This window comes from Natrix helvetica, assembly GCF_964273705.1.
Source record: "Natrix helvetica genome assembly, chromosome: 4".
In the NCBI taxonomy this organism is placed as follows: Eukaryota; Metazoa; Chordata; class Lepidosauria; order Squamata; family Natricidae; genus Natrix; species Natrix helvetica.
The window spans coordinates 15,298,708-15,317,385 of record NC_138550.1 but is presented as its reverse complement, the minus strand read 5'-3'; the positions used below and the strand labels follow the sequence as shown (position 1 = coordinate 15,317,385).

At 42.5% G+C, this 18,678-nt stretch overlaps 1 protein-coding gene across 2 annotated transcripts in view; it reads left to right on the top strand.

Moving 5' to 3' along the window:
* Positions 1–18,678, top strand: part of TRPC6 (transient receptor potential cation channel subfamily C member 6) — an 82,881-nt gene that overhangs the window by 29,212 nt on the left and 34,991 nt on the right. Inside the window, exons 2-3 of one of the 2 annotated variants that reach the window (XM_081950363.1) lie at positions 11,324–12,095; positions 15,227–15,406. In XM_081950363.1, coding sequence (XP_081806489.1) covers positions 11,324–12,095; positions 15,227–15,406 — 952 coding nt within the window. Of the gene's footprint in view, positions 1–11,320; positions 12,096–15,226; positions 15,407–18,678 lie in introns of both variants that reach the window. The other variant, XM_081950362.1, reaches the window with a different exon arrangement.

Genomic DNA, 18,678 nt, shown 5'->3' with positions numbered 1-18,678 from the left:
AGAGCAACTCTTAAACATGGATTTGCTACATTTTTTTTAGTGTTGATCCTGCTTGCAGGATCCACTGTAGTTGTCTACAGTTGGACACAGCAAAGCCATCAAGGCATCGTCATAAGGGTTTATTTTACAGCCAACTAGATGCAGAAACTGACACTGATTGGGGCTGAATGGCTCAAGGACACCTAAATCAGGACTCTCCAACCTTGGCAACTTTAAGCCTGGCTGGGAATTATGGGAGTCCGCCAGGCTTAAAGTTGCCAAGGTTGGAGACCCCTGACCTAGATGGCTTCTGTGCCTAAGGAATGACTGCAGGTAGTTCTCTACTCATGACAAGTTGCTTAACAATCATTGGAAATTACAACAGGCTTGAAAAGTTACTTAGAATCCATCTTAAAGTAAACATTGCCACACAACCTCCTCATTTATGTACCGTATTTTTCGGAGTATAAGACACACCAAGGTTTTGAAGAGACAATTTTTTTAAAAAGTAGGTAGGTAGATAGAGGGATAGAGAGTGAGAGAAAGAGAGAGAAATACAGTAGGTAGGTAGGTAGGTAGGTAGGTAGGTAGGTAGGGAGAGAGAGAGAGAGAGAGAGAGAGAGAGAGAGAGAGAGAGAGAGAGAGAGAGAGAGAGAGAGAGAGAGAATGTAGTTAGGTTGGTAGGTAGTTAGCAGGGGCTAACCTATAGAAGAGCTTCCACAAATCTATAGTGCCGTTTAGAACTGGTTCCAGCTCCCTCCCCCTCGCCCATCCGCACATCATCAAGATGAAGAGCGAGAGGAGGAATTCTGGGAGTTGAAGTCCACAAGTCTTAAAGCTGTCAGGTTTGAACACCCCTGGGGTTTTTTGTCTAAAAGGTTAGGGATGCAAGGATCTTGTAACTTGACAGCTTTAAGACTTGCACACTTCAATGCCAGAATTCCTGAGCCAACATGATTGGAGGAGGAATTCTGGGAGTTGAAGTCCACAAGTCTTAAAGCTGTCAAGTTTGAACACCCCTGGTTTTTTTTTTCTAAAGGGTTAGGGGTGCAGTGGTCTTATAACTTGACAGCTTTAAGACTTGTGTGTTTCAAATGCCAGAGTTTCTGAGCCAACATTTTGGTTGCTAAGCAAGAGCGTTGTTAAGTGAGTTTCACCACATTTTACAAGTTGACCATGCCCACCCAGTCACATGGCTGGCAAGCCACTCCCACCCAGTCACATGGCCAGCAAGCCACTCCCACAAAGCAGGCCACGCCTACAGAAGAGGTTCTAAAAAATTTTTGAAACCCACCACTGGTAGGTAGATAAAGGGAGAGAGAGAGAGAGAGAAATACAGTAGGTAGGTAGGGAGGGGAGAGAGTGTAGTAGATAGGTAGGAAGAGGGATAGAAAGAGAGAAATAGAAAGAAATAGAGAGAGAAATACAGTAGATAGGGAGAGAGGGAGAGAGAAAGTAGGTAGGTACGTAGGTAGATAGAGAGGGCGGAGAGAGAGAGAGACAGAGACAGAGAGAGACTTGAGAGGACAGAGAGAGAGAGAGAGAGAGAGAAATGCAGTAGATAGGTAGGAAGGGAAAGAGAGTAAGTAGGTAACTGGAGGTTTCCAGGTGTATTTATCCATGTGCTAGAGAAGGAAATCGCTGACAATCTGCAGCACCTAAGACGTTGTTTCTACTGGCACAGCACTTGATCAATGTAATTTTCATCAATCAGTTAAAGAGCTTTCCAAAAGGGGGGAAAAGGTTTTTGCACTCTGCAAACCTCCCCAAAATGGCCCGTTTTTCGCAAAAATGGGCCTATTTTTTTTCTTTTAAAAAATGCATGAATAGCCTGGGGAGGGCTTGCAGAATGCTCCTGGGAGGTGGGAGGGGGACAAAAGGGGGGGCAAAAACAAACAAAAACAGTCCATTTTTTTTTGCGAAAACGGGCCTGTTTGTTGTCAAAAAAATTGCATGCATAGTCTTATGGAGGCTTATAGAGTGCTGCTGGGGGCTGGTGTGGAGGGCAAAAAAGGCACGTTTTTTGCTCATTTCTGCCCTCCCCAGCCCCCAGGAACTCCCTGAAAGCTTCCTAGAGGCTCTGCACAGCCATTTTGGTGAAGGGGGCAGGGTTTTGGGAGGCAAAAAATGCTGTATTCAGTCTATAAGACGCACCCAGATTTTCAGCCTCTTTTTTGAGGGAAAAAGGTGCCGTAATCAGTGGTATTCCAAATCATTTCCTACCAGTTTTATGAAAGCACGCTTTGTGTGCACACAGCACTCCAAGACTGCCCTTGGTGTCAGTGCTGGTGAGCTGAGCTGTTGTTTAGCTGAGCTGAGATGCGGCAATCTGCTCTGCTGCACGAATCAGCTAAAAACAAGGGAATATAGGAGAGGGAATGGCGGGGGCAGGAGGGCGGGGCCAGCCAGAGATGATATTTGCCGGTTCTCCGAACTACTCAAAATTTCGGCTACCAGTACACCAGAACCGGTCCGAACCCGCTGAATACCACATCGTACGTAATCATATTTCAAGTGCTTGTCAGCCAGCTTGATTTACAACTGGTTGCAGCATTGATCAGTCAAATGATCAGGTTTTGTGGCTTTTTTGCCATTTCCTAGCGAAAAAATCAGCAAAAACTGGATAAACCGGGTTTTGATTTACAACCACATGATTCCCTTAACAAACTGGGATGACTTGATTAGCAATAATTGTAAAAATGGTCATAAAATCGAGTCTGGTCACATGATGACTGGATTTATGACCTCAATGACTTACAAACAAAATTCCAGGCTCAGTTGTAGTAATAAGCCAAAGACTATTGGTACAACAGGGGTCTCCCTAGTTGGAAGTCCAGCACGTCAACCACTACACCAGAATGGTTCTCTTGCCCTATTTCTGTAGCTTCAGTCCAAAACATGTCATCCTTCTCAAGGATTGCTTTGCGGGACAAAGTATGTGAAACTCCTGACATCATACTTAATTTTACAGTCTGTATCTAAACTTCCATTCCTCAAGATTCTGATCTTAAATTTTGTTGCCCAAGTCATTTTCCTATCTTCGATTTCTCAGATCCACCGCCATTTGGATTCCTCCTATTCTTCTTCTATCCACTTTTGAAAGATACTTACATTTATTCTGTCCCCTAATAATACCAGTATATTCAAAGTCAATATCACCTGGAATTGGTAATCATGAAGAATTATTATGGTTGGTCACACAGTCAGCCAGATGTTTAGACTGGATTTGGTATTTTTATCCAGTTGTCGAGTCCTTCCTGGGATAGGCAAATATTGATGTTTGATGCTCTTAGAGGTATTGTTACAGGATGTAAGCTGTTCCCAGCAAAGCTGCCTTTTGCAATTGACCGATGGTTATTTTGTCAGTGCCAATGGTGTTCAAGTGATGCGCCAGCTGTTTTGGGATTGCGGTTAAAATACTACCATTAGTACTGCCTTTGCTTTTGGTTGCCACAGTAATTTTTTATTTCTTCTGTCAGGCTTTGTTGTGCTGGTGGTGGTGGTGATGATGATGATGATGGTGATTTATCACTTTAAAGTGGCCACTAGTCATTATCATCACTTTATTACCAAACTCCTAAATGCATTTACACTGATTTCTTTTTGGCATTGTGTTTCCTAAAAGGCAAATGAAATAGGAAGGGCTGTTTGCATTTGTGTATGTGGTAAGAGTCTTTGATAAGCTGTAGCACTGTGTTTTCCCTCCTGCTAAATTTAGAACCCACAATCAATATCAGGACTTGAATAATTGTAAGCTAAATGTCTCCTCAGGTAAATATTCATTGAAAAGAATTGGTTGGTTTTCCTTTCTACCATTGCAAATATTTTTTAAAACATTTTTAAAAAAAGAAAATGAGCAACAAAGTTTTTGATAGGTTGTAAATAAAGAAACCATTCATGAAGAATGGTTTCAGGAATTGGCTATGTCTAGTTTAATAGAAAGAAGGACTAGGGGAGACATGATAGCAGTGTTCCAATATCTCAGGGGTTGCCACAAAGAAGAGGGAGTCAAACTATTCTCCAAAGCACCTGAGGGTAGAACAAGAAGCAATGGGTGGAAACTAATCAAGGAGAGAAAGCAACCTAGAACTGAGGAGAAATTTCCTGACAGTTAGAACAATTAATCAGTGGAACAACTTGCCTCCAGAAGTTGTGAATGCTCCAACACTGGAAGTTTTAAAGAAGATGTTGGATAACCATTTGTCTGAAGTGGTGTAGGGTTTCCTGCCTAAGCAGAGGGTTGAAGATCTTCAAGGTCCCTTCAAACTGTTATTCTATTCTAAAGAGCACATTTTGCCTCTATTTTCCCCAGATAGAATGATAAACATTCATATATCTGGGGGAAGGAAATGGCATTTACTCAGAAACAAACATTATGATAAGAAAGAGTTATTTCTACAGAGAAAAATCTCATTGTCTGAAATAAGCAACAGGATTGTTTTTAACCATTAGTATTCTGGATTACAAAGTTACAACACTGTAATATGATTTACATGGGATAAAATAAATAAAAAACACCACACATTATTGTATGACCCAGACTTCAATTACTTCTATAAGATGTGTTGATGGCTACTAGCTTAAATGGATTTTGAAAACAATCAGGAGACCAAGTGAACAATTCTGCTTTGTGAATTTTCTATACAAAAAAGAAGATGGAATTTTGGCTTGATCTGGCTGAGCTCTTCATATCTTATAGGATGACCTCCTCCAATCTGGTGCCTTTCAAATGTATTCTGCCAGAATTGCCAGCCAAAGAGGTTAAAAAAATTGGCAGTCACATTTTGGTAAAGTGAAATTCGGCATAATTGGAACGCACTGTAATAGAACTGACCAGAGTAATTGTAAACCTAGAATTCAATTTGGATACACCTTGCCTGTTTTTTTATGCTGTTGATACTGCTGCTGCTAAAGCTTTAGAGCACTGGACATAGCTGAATAGACTATTGGCCTTAGGTGTATCTGCTTGTGTACAGGTAGTTCTTACTTAGAGACTACAATTGGCACTGGTGACTTCATTTATAAGCACTGGGGTTTCTAAGCAACATGATATCATTTCCCATTTGGCGATTAGGTGGCTCACCATGGTTGTTAAATTAGGCTACAATTCGCAAATGTTTACTCTTATGTTCTCCATGAACTCTGCTTATAACTTTGAATGTTCGCTAAACAAGGCAGTCAGTAAGGAAAAACTACCTGTATTAAAATGCATGCATCATTTCTAGGAAGCAAATTACATAGCAGTTATAAACGTTTGCACAGTTTCATGCACCCCCAAATAATGCTGAATTGGGAAGCTTTTAGAAAAAAATGCACAATATTTAAAACAGATTAAAATGGAACTGTATAGGAAAATGTCCACTTGAATCTGCGCTCGGACCACAATTCATTGAAGCCTCTTTAAATAAGAAGCATTAGTATACATAGCCCTTTGTGTCCACTATATAACAATCCCTTTATAATTTAAGAAAGTATAGTTATGGGACACGGTGGCTCAGTGGCTAAGAGGCTGAGCTTGTCGATCAGAAAGGTTGGCAGTTTGGCGGTTCGAATCCCTAGTGCCGCATAACGGAATGAGCTCCCATTACTTGTCTCAGCTTCTCCAGTTCGAAAGCATGTAAAAATGCAAGTAGAAAAAATAGGAACCACCTTTGGTGGGACCGTAACAGCGTTCTATGCGCCTTCGGCATTTAGTCGTGCCAGCCACATGACCACCGAGACATCTTCGGACAGCGTTGGCTCTTAGGCTTTGAAACGGAGATGAGCATCGCCACCTAGAGTTGGGAACGACTAGCACATATGTGCGAGGGGAACCTTTACCTTTATAGTTATGTATTTGCAAATGGGAATCATATTTTGAAAATTTATTGCCCAGCATTTATTTACATACCTCATGTCTCTTAACATGTTTTAGAAACACATTCATTGTGAGAGAATCCGAGCTGTTAGTGTGCTTTTTGCTACTAAAAGAACATGCAATTTATATTTCCAACAGATCTATAACATACCAGTCTTTCTTCCGTATGATTATAGACATACTGTGTGTTTTGAATTTTAGATCAAATGGTTAATATATTTTATATCTGCCACTGTATAGAAGAATGCGGGAAGCTTTAAAAAAAGGGCCTGTAGATAGTACATTTTATCACTGACATTTCAAACAAAGATAAATGGTTTTATTTGATACTACCTTGCATATTTTGCTATGTGGTGTCAGAACTGCACTGGTTCACCAAGAGTGAAAAATAAAGAAAAATAAGCTCAGTGAAAATCTTTAAACATATTCAGTGCAGAGCCAACTCTGCTTGGATGGGAAAAAAAAATGAGTACTCTGTTGAAGCCCACACATCTTCATGTTGCCAAGTTTGAGAAACACTGGAAAATACAGTACAATCTCCTGAATCACACATGCCTCAAATAGTTGCTAGAGGGTGATGGTATCAGAAGACAGTCCATATTTACGAGCTTCCTGAAGACCTCTAACCAGCCCAGTAGGGTTGCGTGAGTTGGACTGTGGGGTCCAGTGAGGGGTTGCAGGCGGTGCGCTCCGGTACGGGCATACTGGAGCCTGCCCGAAGCACTGGATACCATTCCGGTACGGTGCTCCAGAGGGCCCACCCATCCACACAAGCTCCTTACCTGTGCTTTAAGCATTTGGCACTTCTGCACACGCGCATGGCTCGTATGGCGACTGTGCAATGCTCCATCGAGCAGCTGGAGCATCCCCGAGGCTTGCCGAAGCATCGCAGGCAAGTACGCCGCATGGGTGCGCCATGCACGTCCATGTGGGTGACGCCAGGGCCATTCCAACCGTACCGGTTGGAACGGAATCCAGAACCCACGACTTGTGGGGTCCCATTGCCCTGAGAGCTCAAGGGCTGGGCTGGGTGCTTGCCCTCACTGCCTAGGGCTCTGGACAACCTGCACCGCCATCTGGAAGTCCTCTGCATGGCCTGAGAGGGATGGCGAGGCTCCTCTGGAAGGCAAGGGTTTGGCGTTCTCCCTGGTTTCACCTTCTTCCGCTGGAGACAATGGTTTTCCCCAGCCACACTAGTGATGTAGAGCTGGCCACACCCACCCTGACCACATCCATGCCTCCCAAGGTCAAAAACAACCCTGATGCGGCCCTCAATGAAATCGAGTTTGACACCCCTGCTCCAAACTGTTCTCTCTCTAACATAGAACACTGGATTAGATGTCACAAAGGTGCCTTTTCAAGAGGCAACTGGACTTCCTTGGTTTTTCTTTGAAGATGTTTTGCTTCTCATCCAAGAAGCTTCTTCAGCTCTGATTGGATGGTGGGGAATGGAAGGATTTATATTCCTTGCAGACAGCTGGTCATCTGCATCCTTTTAGACGGTCGTTGAAGCACTTGGAGGTTTATCTGTGTCCTCAGGGTCACCTGAGTAGTGCAAATGGGTGTGGAACCTTCTTGGAACTGCTGAAAGGACTATGAAGTTCAAGAAGTCTCCACATCCATTTGCACTACTCAGGTGACCTTGAGAACACAAATAAACCTCCAAGCGGCCTGAACGACTCTCTCAAAAGAATGCAAATGAGCAGCTGTCTGCAAGGAGTATAAATCCTGCCATTCCCCACCATCCAGTCAGATCTGAAGAAGCTTCTTGGATAAGAAGCAAAACGTCTTCAAAGAAAAACCAAGGAAGTCCAGTTGCCTCTTGAAAAAGCACCTTTGGGACCACTATGACCTGGATGACTGAGAAGCTCCATAGGCAGCTGCATTAGATGGGATTGACTTTCTTTGTATTCTTAATTGATCAAATGTCTCTATCCTAGTATTATTAGTGTTATTATTATTAGTATTATCCTAGTGTTCATGTCAGTTTTATTTCAGTCAGATGCTGATTACTCTGCTATTTTTGAAAAAGTTGTAATAAAGACCCATCAAATTAGAGTTATTTTCTCTAGCAAGACATACATGTTAACAAAGCTGAATAAGCATGCCAGTTGCTCTATTTCCACATGAATGTTTCTATGATAACCATTTCACGATTCACCTCCAGATTTTTGCATTCCATGTGAGTCATGTGCTTCAGTTGTTAAAAGTTCACAAATGTGTCTGCTTCAGACAAATTCTCTTCATTTTCTTTGTAAGTCTGGATAGGAAGTGAATTTTCTTATATGTGGGGACGCAGGTGGCTTAGAATGCCTTTTTGGCAGGAAAATGTCTGCAATTCTAACTTTCCAATTTTTATTTCAAAGCAAGGTAATTCAGTTTAAGAATTTGACTCTAGGAAAGTTCTTCAGATTTTTGTTTTATTTGAAAAGATCGTCTTGCAAGTGTACTTCATAGTGCATCTATTACAATATTTAAAAGTTCTGGGGAAAGGTAGTGAGCAAAGTAAATCGAAGCTACTGCAGATAACACAAGCAAATTTTCATCCTCTGTAATTAGCATTACTGCAATGATTACTAGACAGTTTTTAAAATATAAAGCTTAAGCCAACATTTCATGAACTTTAATTTATGAGCAAAATGGATCTGACAGCCCTTTAAAGACTAAACAATTCAGAAAGATTTTCCAATTTTCATCTAAGTCTCTGGTGCTAATCTGAGATCATATTGGAGCTTCTAATATATTATTACAGGTATATTTTTACAGTTCCAAGAAAATATGGATCAGGTTTTGAAATAATTATCCTGTTGACCCTAAATACATTCTTTGTATGCCTGGAAAAAAATAATTTTGAAAGAAAAAAACGTGTAATTGCAATCATGTGAAGAGATAATTACAATGACATTGATTTAGGTGGAAATTAAATGCAAACGAGTACATAGGGTGAATCAGTAGCAAAGATTACTATCAGCAGTTTTCATTCTCTCTTCTTTAAGTTTTAATTTTAGTTCTACCGAATGTAAAAAAATAATACTCAAAGGCAAATTGCAGGCAAATTCCTACAGGCCAGGAGTGTCAAACTGGATTTCTCCGAGAGCCGGACAAGCATTGTAGTTCTCCTCTGCGGGATGGCGGAGATGGGATGGATGGCTCCTGTAGCACCTTGCTGACCAAAACAGGTGATGTGGAGGCCCTGCGATACCCCTGTGTGGCCCATTTTCGGTCTCCTCGGCCTCCAGCACTCTTCTGGCCAAAAATGGGCTGCGCATTGACCTTCGCGCGGTCCGTTTTTGGCCAGCAGAGTGCTGCAGGAGGCTAAAAACGGGCCGTGTACATGGATCATTTTGGCCAGCAGAGGCACTGTGGGCTAGTCCTTTGATATTTCCAGGCCAGCCCTGCGGGCCAGATTTAAGCACCCTGCAGTCCGGATCCAGCCCGTGGGCCTTGAGTTTTACACCCCTGCTAGAGGTGCTGATCTACTACTTAGATATTATTTATATGGATGCAGTTATTAGAGTTTAAATGGACATAATTCATTTTGGTCCCATCATTGCAATGCTGCTCTCAGCAATTAAAACATGATCAAGCTAGGCATTTAAATATGCATTTTGGGAAAACGTCTGAGTAAAAAAGGTAGGTAAAAATTTAAACACATAAAGTGCATAAATACACAGCTTGAAAATAGACTATAGTGTAAAAAGTATATGATATCAAGATTGAAAGCAATGTGAAGAGAATATGGATTAGAAATAAATTCAACATTTTTACTGGTTATTAGAGGAAACCATTTCAATACATAAAATTTTAAATCTTTTAATACTATTTTCACCCATTTCTTTGTGGGGTCCTTGTTGCTCTCTGAACTTGATTGGCTTCTATGTAGGCATTTCATTTTCCAACTAGTTAATATCATCCTACCAGCAGAGAAAGGCCAAACCATGGTCATCATGAACAGATCACAATATATACAAAAAGTCAAAGAATTACTGGAAGTAATTGCATTACATTAACACTAATGATGATACCTGGTTGGGTATCTGCAAGAAATCAACCAAGCTCAAAAACTACCAAGGATCCCATAGTTCAGGGGTGTCCAAAGTTGGCAACTTTAAGACTTATGGACTTCAACTCCCAGAATTCCCCAGCCAGCAGAGCTGACTGGGGAATTCTGGGAGTTGAAGTCCACAAGTCTTAAAGTTGCCAACTTTGGACACCCCTGCCATAGTTCAACCCTGAGCTATAAATACTCTTTTCTGAGCTTGTTTGTCTGTTCTATTTGGAGACCGACATATAATATAATGGGGAATATATGCCAAAAAATTGTTAAAAGATAAAACTGGATAGTTTTACTGGAAAAGATAAAAAAACTGTTCATTGGATTTAATTTTAATATAACATTAAATAGGGTTAAACGTTATTAATTCAATATTAATTTGACTAATACCACCCCCATGTATATAAACAATGAAATTTCCTAACACATTAAACATTACAACATAGTAAAATATTTTGAGCATTCTGCAGTCCACGTTCAAGCAGACAGTGCAAGGATTACAGAATACGCATCTCTTTCAAATATTAATTTTATTTTGTTAGTCTGTACCCTGTTTCCCTGAAAATAAGACCTCCCTGAAAATATTGCAATATAGCAGCGGCCATGAGGTGACCAAACTCGCCACTTCCTGAGCCTCAAAGTTAATAAGACCTCCCCGATAATAATGCCAAGCGCTTATTTCAGGGGTCAAAAGAAAATGAGACCCTGTCTTATTTTCAGGGAAACATGGTAGAGAAATTGAAGAGCTGGCTGAAGATCTAGCTTAATGGTTGCATAGAGCCTGAAGTAAGATTCTACAGGAGTCTTCAAAATGTTGTGGAATTTGGAGGTGAGTTGAGGGGTATATCGAAGAAGCTGGCTAACCTTGAGTCACTGATGGGAAGGAAGCAGCTGAAAGGAGACCAATGTATATCTAGTAATTTTGTGTGTGTGTGAGATTTAATGTGACCAGATTCCTGTCTACAAGCGAATAGCAATAAGCGTACCACTGTGTTCAGCTCCTTGTGTCTCTCTCCTTCCTTGCACTTGACAAATCAGTCAGTAGTGGGATTCATTTTTTTTTACTACCAGTTCTGTGGGTGTAGCATGGCTTAGTGGGCGTGGCTTGGTGGGCATTGCAGGGGAAGGATACTGTAAAATCTCCATTCCCTTTCAACTCCAAGGGAAGGACCCCCATTTCCTCCCAATCTGCTGGGACTCGGGAGGCGGAGAATAGATGGGGATGGGGCTAGTCAGAGGTGGTATTTACCGGTTCTTGAACTACTCAAAATTTCCGCTATCGGTTCTCCAGAACAGGTCAGAACCTGCGGAAAACCACGTCTGATACCACTGAGTTCTTCTTGTGTCTCTCTCCTTCTTCCTTGCACTTCACAAATGTATCCTTAAAAAAAGGAAGGTGGGCAAAGCATTAATCCTCTCTTTCTTTTTAGTAGAGGTGCTGAGAATCGTCATGGCTTTCGCCAACAGACTGTAGCTAGAGAGAAAGGCAGGAGATCTGCTATTCGGGGCCCGGCATATATGTTTAATGACCACTCAACCAGCATTTCTATTGAGGAAGAGCGTTTTCTGGAAGCAGCAGAATATGGCAATATCCCTGTAGTCCGTAAAATGTTGGAGGAATGCACATCGCTCAACGTGAACTGTGTGGATTACATGGGCCAGAATGCATTACAACTGGCTGTGGCAAACGAACACCTGGAAATCACGGAGCTTTTACTTAAGAAGGAAAACTTGTCACGGGTTGGAGATGCGCTACTCTTAGCCATTAGCAAAGGCTACATCCGAATCGTGGAAGCCATTTTGAACCATCCTGCGTTTGCAGAAGGGAAGAGGTTGGCTACAAGTCCCAGTCAATCGGAGTTGCAACATGATGATTTTTACGCCTACGATGAGGACGGAACTCGCTTCTCCCATGACGTGACCCCCATTATCCTCGCTGCCCACTGCCAGGAGTATGAAATTGTGCACATCCTGCTGAGGAAAGGAGCTCGGATTGAGAGGCCGCACGATTATTTCTGCAAATGCAGCGAATGCAACAAGAAGCAAAAGAATGACTCTTTCAGCCATTCTAGATCCAGGATCAATGCCTACAAAGGTCTGGCGAGTCCAGCTTATCTGTCATTGTCAAGTGAGGACCCGGTTATGACTGCCTTGGAACTAAGCAATGAATTGGCTGTGCTTGCTAACATTGAAAAAGAATTCAAGGTAAGATGTTAATCAATGGATAGGCATGATTTATGATTACATAACCTCTTTTGGATGGGATACGGTGGCTCAGTGGCTGAGCTTGTCAATCAGAAAGGTTGGTTCAAATCCCAGGTGCCGCGTAATGGAGTGACCTCCCGTTACTTCTCCCAGCTTCTGCCAACCTAGCAGTTCAGAAACATAAAAATGCAAGTACAAAAATAGGGATCACTTTGGTGGGAAGGTAACAGTATTCCGTGCACCTACGGCATTTAGTCATGCTGGCCACATGACCACGGAGACGTCTTCGGACAGTGCTGGCTCTTCGGCTTTGAAATCAAGATGAGCACCGCCCCCTAGAGTTGGGAATACTAGCACATATGTGCAAGGGGAACCTTTACCTTTAACCTCTTTTGGATCAGAGTAAATATCTTAAACTCTTTTCCATTACCATAAAAAACACATACACCATAAAAAAGATTTCAGCACTAGCAACAATAACACTTAAACTTATATACCGCTTTACAGTGTTTTACAGCCCTCTCTAAGCGGTTTTACAGAGTCAGCCATATTGCCCCCAACAATCCTCATTTTACCGACCTTGGAAGGATGGAAGACTGAATCAACCTTGAGCCTGGTGGGATTTGAACTGCCAAATTGCAGGCAGTCGGTAGTCAGCAGAAGTGGCCTGCAGTACTGCACTCTAACCACTGCGCCGCCGGAGCTCATCAGTGGTGATGACTTATTTTCTTAATAGGTTTGTAAATTGGTAATTGGCCATAAATTCCAGGGCTTCTATTCCTTGATTGCTCATTGCCTGATCATTCAGTTATGTATTAGCTGCATTTTTTATTAGATTCAATTTTCCTTACACAAGTTGTAGCACCAACATTTTTTTTGTATGATCTGTAAAAGCCTTCCATTCCTTCCTCCTGATTCTCAGTAAATCAGAAGAGTTGGTTATTTCATCAGGGTTGCTGTGGCCATCCCTGTGGATGATGAATTTGCCTTATTATAATTAGGCAATTCCTGGGCTTTATAGTAAATGATTTTATTTTTAACATTTGATTACTCATCTCTCTGATTTGATTCATAGACACGAGGAGTTATGCAGCACTTAGTAGATCAGATCAACCTATAAGTCCTGCAAATATTTATCGACTTACTAAACACACCAACCTAATCCTTTTTTGATGTAGTCAGAATTGCTCAAAATGGAACCTATGTTTTATTATCTTGATCACTGCCCTACATTATTTCAAGTTGTTCAGTATAGCAAATATATTTTGAAGGCCAAAAGAAAATCAGATTTTCTATCTATTTTTCATCTATCTATCATCTATCTATCTATCTATCTATCTATCTATCTATCTATCTATCTATCTATCTATCTATCATCTACCTACCTACCTACCTACCTACCTACCTACCTACCTACCTACCTACCTACCTACCAGTGGTGGGTTCCTACCAGTTCGGACCCGTTCAGCTGAACCGGTAATGATTTGGCAGTCTGGGTCGCTGGAACCGGCAGTGACCCAGGCCTGTCACGTCCCCGAACTGGTTCTCCAGGTGACGCCATCTTGGTTTTCAGTTCTGTGTATGTGCAGAACAATTTTAATGGCACTGTGCATATGCGCGCGGCATGCAAACCAGCAAACTGACAGTAGTTCCGGCCAGAACCCACCCCTGCTATCTATCTACCTATCATGCTGCCCATTTTGCCAGAGGTGACTTGAGGTGACTTACAGACATTCAGTTAAAATGTACTCTAAAGTATTAAAACAATAAATGATCATAAAATTAAAATTAATTGAAAAATCCGGCCCCCGGGCCTTGTGTTTGACACCCTTGGCCTATAGCTTAAAAACATTAGTTAGATATTTTTATTATACTTGGCACATTTATTTATTTATAGCCACCCATTTACCAGAGTACTTCTGAGTGGCAATAGAAAACAGAAATTAGAATTTAGAAAATCATTAAGAAATTGAAAACTCTACATTGAGGTCCCCCAAAATCTCATTACTAACATGTCAACAAAGCCACACCAATGCCCAAGTTCCATTCACATCATGACCCCAGTATCTGGGGGGAAAGCCAAGGCTTTGCCACCTTCCAGAAGGATACTAGGACCAAGTCTGTCTGTATCTTGGGAGAGAGTATTCCACAGACAGGAAACGTGACAGAGAAGCCATGCTTCCTAGCACCCACCAAGTAACATTACTTCACTGTTGGGACCTGGAACAGGCCACTCTGCCCAATGTAATGCAATGGATGGAAACAATTGAGAAGAGACAGTCTCATAAGTAATCTAGCCCCATGTCATGAAAGGCCTATATAAAAGGACTGTCCAAGTGCTGGGGAAATAAGAAGATCCAGGCAGTTCAAATGGGTATAAAGATTTATTGCAAGGTTAGGTTCTCTACAGGAATCTAAACTACTACTAATCATCATCATCATCTTTCAATGACCCCATAATCCCTTGTGGGGTGGATTCTGGACAACTGAATGGAGCTGAGTGATTAGTGGCCAGATGCCCTTCCTGTCGTCAATGTGGAGTTATATTCAGGAGATACAATGTATTCTCATTGTGCCTAGAGAGAACAATATTTGCCTCTACCTGGGATCGAACTCACAGACTCCTGATTGGGAAGTGAGAGCTCCACCTCTAGGCTACCGCACCACTCAGGAATCTAAATTACTAATGGTCAAAGTAAATTGGCAGTAGATAAGAGTCAAAGGGATTCAAGGTGGGATGGACTTGTATCACTTGTGGGCATGAAAGGACTCCTTTGTCCATTGGTCAAACATGTCATCACTCCTTCACTCAGCCTGGTTATCTTCTGCAAAGGCTGACCTATGGTGCCTAAGAATTGCATTGCTATATTTAACATTACATGCCAAACACTCCACTCCATTATCTCATAGTCATATCTAATTACTTGGAAGTTAATGTTCACTGGTATAACATCCACTAATCTACACCCATTGGAGAACAGAAAATTCCACAGCTAGACCCAAAGTAGAACACGTTCTGTAGTAGAGTCTTCCTACTTGCAACAGCCTACTAAGAGAGTTCCTCTGTACACTTGTATTGCTGGGAACGGGAGGGTCTGTTTATTTACTCATCAACTTCTTTTCCTTCAAAGAACGATTACAAAAAATTGTCAATGCAGTGCAAGGACTTTGTGGTTGGACTTCTTGATTTGTGCAGAAACACAGAAGAAGTGGAAGCTATCCTCAACGGAGATGTTGAACTGAACCATGGGGAGCATGGACGTCCAAGTCTGAGCCGCTTAAAACGGGCTATAAAATATGAAGTCAAAAAAGTGAGTTCTGGGATTAACTGAGGGGTTTTCAGTTAAGCCCCTCACAATTATTCAATACTGTTAGCATGGAACACCAAAAATAGTCTTAATAGTCAAAGCAGCATCCTGGAGCATTTAAATTTTTGATATTCATATATCCTGGAGAATGATTGGTGTTGATCAGTCTACTTAACTTGGTGGCATTTTTTGTAGGCTTTCCTTGCTTTCAAGGAATTACCACATGTCATCAACAAGTCCCACTTTTTGACATCCATTAAAAATCATGCTGCCAAATCTTAGTGGATAATACAAAATAGCAATAGCAATAGCACTTAGACTTATATACCTCTTCACAGTGCTTTACAGCCCTCTCTAAGCAGTTTACAGAGTCAGCCTATTGCCCCCAACAATCTGGGTCCTCATTTTACCCACCTCGGAAGGATAGAAGGCTGAGTCAACCTTGAGCCAATGAGATTTGAACTGCCGAACTGCAGCTAGCAGTCAGCTGAAATAGCCTGCAGTGCTGCACTCTAACCACTGCACCATCTCGGCCCCCTAGATAGACAATTTTCTAGTATGTTTAACTCCAGAAAATTAAAATAATTAGTTGAGTCCATCATTACTTTAAATATAAACTTACTAAAATATATTCTCAGTTCCAAAAATGTAATAGACTTATACCATAAATAGCAAATCACAATTATGGATTTCCTTCTTTTGCAAATCCATAACTGATTGTACATGATCCACAACTGTGAAATTTTTATTGTGGTCTCTCATTTGTATTTTTTCTCCTTTAAACCAACATTGATAATTGCATTCAGTTTTCATCCTTGATTCCCATCTAGAGTTCCATTAATACATGGCTGCATCTATACGTGTGTTAAATAAGGAAATAAGCCAATGCAAATTCAGCCAAATATGAACAACTACAGGCTGGAAACTGGAGTCTTTGGTGGTCTATGAGTTTAGTTTGCTTGTAAACATTTCATTACTCAACTAGATAACATCACCAGTGCTAGTGAGTGTGGGGTTTATTCCTTGTTTAGATTCAGCAGCTTGCTCTACCAATGTTGGTAGAGAGTGGTAATTCCTTGATTATTTTCTGCTTGATTGTTGTGTGATGTTAATCCCGATTTAACTGGGAAAGGGGCTATTCCGATCTTTTTGTTTCCTTCTTAGATTTTTCTTTATTCTCCTTTGAATTGTGTGTAAATGTGCTTTATGTCTGTTGACGACTGATTTTTTAAATGCTAAGCTTCCAGGAATTCCCTAGCATTTTGGGGGAGTTTTTCTAGGTGGCTCTCAGTTTATCAGTGTTAATACCACTTTATAATGCCTTGGTAAGGCCACACTTGGAATACTGCATTTTCCAGGGCGCTGCTCTGGAGAGTCCAAAGAAGGGTTAAACACAGCCAATCTGCCCAGAACTGAATTGAAACTTTAAGCCACGCCTCTGGTGCTGACTCTCCTCAGATTTTTTCAATTCAGCTAGCCCAGTGGACGCGCTTTAAGATTTTCTCCAGTTCTAAGATTGATTCCTTGGACTCTCCAGAGGAAGAATAATTTTTTAAAACAGTATATTTAAGGATTTTTAGAGCAGGCTGGTGAGTTTAAATTTAAGTTTGTTTTTTTCCCTTTTTAATTGGGTTTTTCTCACCCTTTCGGCTCTCCTGGAGTCCGGGGCTTTGCTCTGGCTCCTAGAAGCCACAGGCAGCTGTTGGGGGAAGCGCGTGGGTCGGAGTGCCGACGCCAGCGCTGTTGGGGCACCCATACTGGGGGCCGATTTCCACTGGAAGCCCTCCGTTGCAATTTGTGCTTCTAGCAAGTCAAATTGCAGCGTGGGCTTCCAGGGCAGCCATTTTGGCTTCTTCCCTCTTTAAATTTGGCGTGCAAAGCTCCAGTGAGTTCCGGCCACCATTTTGGATTGCGCAATCTTCCGGCTTTACTTTTAAAAGTTTTTTGCCGCAGCTGCCTGGTGCCTGGCTCTTTGCAGGAGCCGCGTGGAGTCAGACTTGCCCGGTGTGACCGGCGACCTGGGCCCCAATCCAAGCAAGTGATAGCGGCGTGGGATCGTGGCCTGCTGGGTCGCCTCCTTTACTCTCCTGCAGGCGCTGGGAGCGAATTCTGCTCGCGCCTAAAAGATTCCAAGCTACTTCAGGCCTTGCAGTTTCTCTGTCTCCTCAGGAGCATCGTGCTGTGGTGGGCTTTCTGGAGGTGGTGAGTGGTGGTTTTCCCATCCCCCTACTGTCCCAACCAGTGATTGTTACCATGGCAGATCAGGCCCCTGAGACTTCTGAGGGTGTCTCTTCCAGAGCCCCTGTAAGACAGGCCGGGAAAGCTGCCAGGGAGGCCATTAGAGGGAGTAAGCCTTACTCCAGGCATGGCCTCAAGCAGGGCTCAGGCCTAGACAAAGATGCATTAAGGCGACAGAAGGCCTTAGAAAAACAGTCTTCCAAAGCCCAACAGCAGGCCCGATCTTCCCTTTCGGTGTCTCCTGGGGAGCCCTCCAGGGAAATTCCTCCAGCCCAGGGAGGCCCCATTTCTGATAGTGAAGAGGAAGGGGATTCCTTGGCCATGGCAACTTCTCCAGGCCATTCCATGGCAGATCAGGCTGATCTCTTTGCCTGTCCCTCTGATATGGAGGAGGGACCAGCTCCAATGGGGCCCTTAGCCCCTCAACAGCCGATCCCCGGGCCCACTCAAGGGGTTCGCCCCATTGAGGACCAAGGGCCTAACCTATCCACTGAAATGCAGGAAATAATTAACAGGGCCATTTCCCAGGGCACTGAGGCAGGCATGCGAAAAGGTGGCAAGCGCACTCGCAAGACCCACCATTTGCAACCCCAGGAGGATTCCAGAGAGATGACTCCTAGCCTTCCACCTCCGTCCCTGCATTCTTCAGTGGCCTCCGATGAGTCAGACTGGGAGGAAGAAGAGGAATTTCTTCCTAGGCAGGAAGCTGAATTCTCTGGGGATGAGGCAAGCCCCGCCAAAAAGCCGGCCTTTTCAGGCTTATTTAATTTGGATAATTTCAAAACCATTTTAGATAAGGCTAAGATCTCAACTCACATGGGGTCCACCCCCCCAGCTCAGGTGGTTGTAGACCCTGATGATCTATCTGGGGATCTCTTTGAGGAACCCATTTCGGTCCAGGAAATAGTTCCTGTACCCAAGATGTTCCTCAATTTAGTTCAAAGACAGTGGGCGCAGCCAGCTACCATGGCTACCCCCAGCAGCCATGACAAGAAGCTATATACGGTGGATGCCAGCCTGGAGGAGCTGCTCAAGCT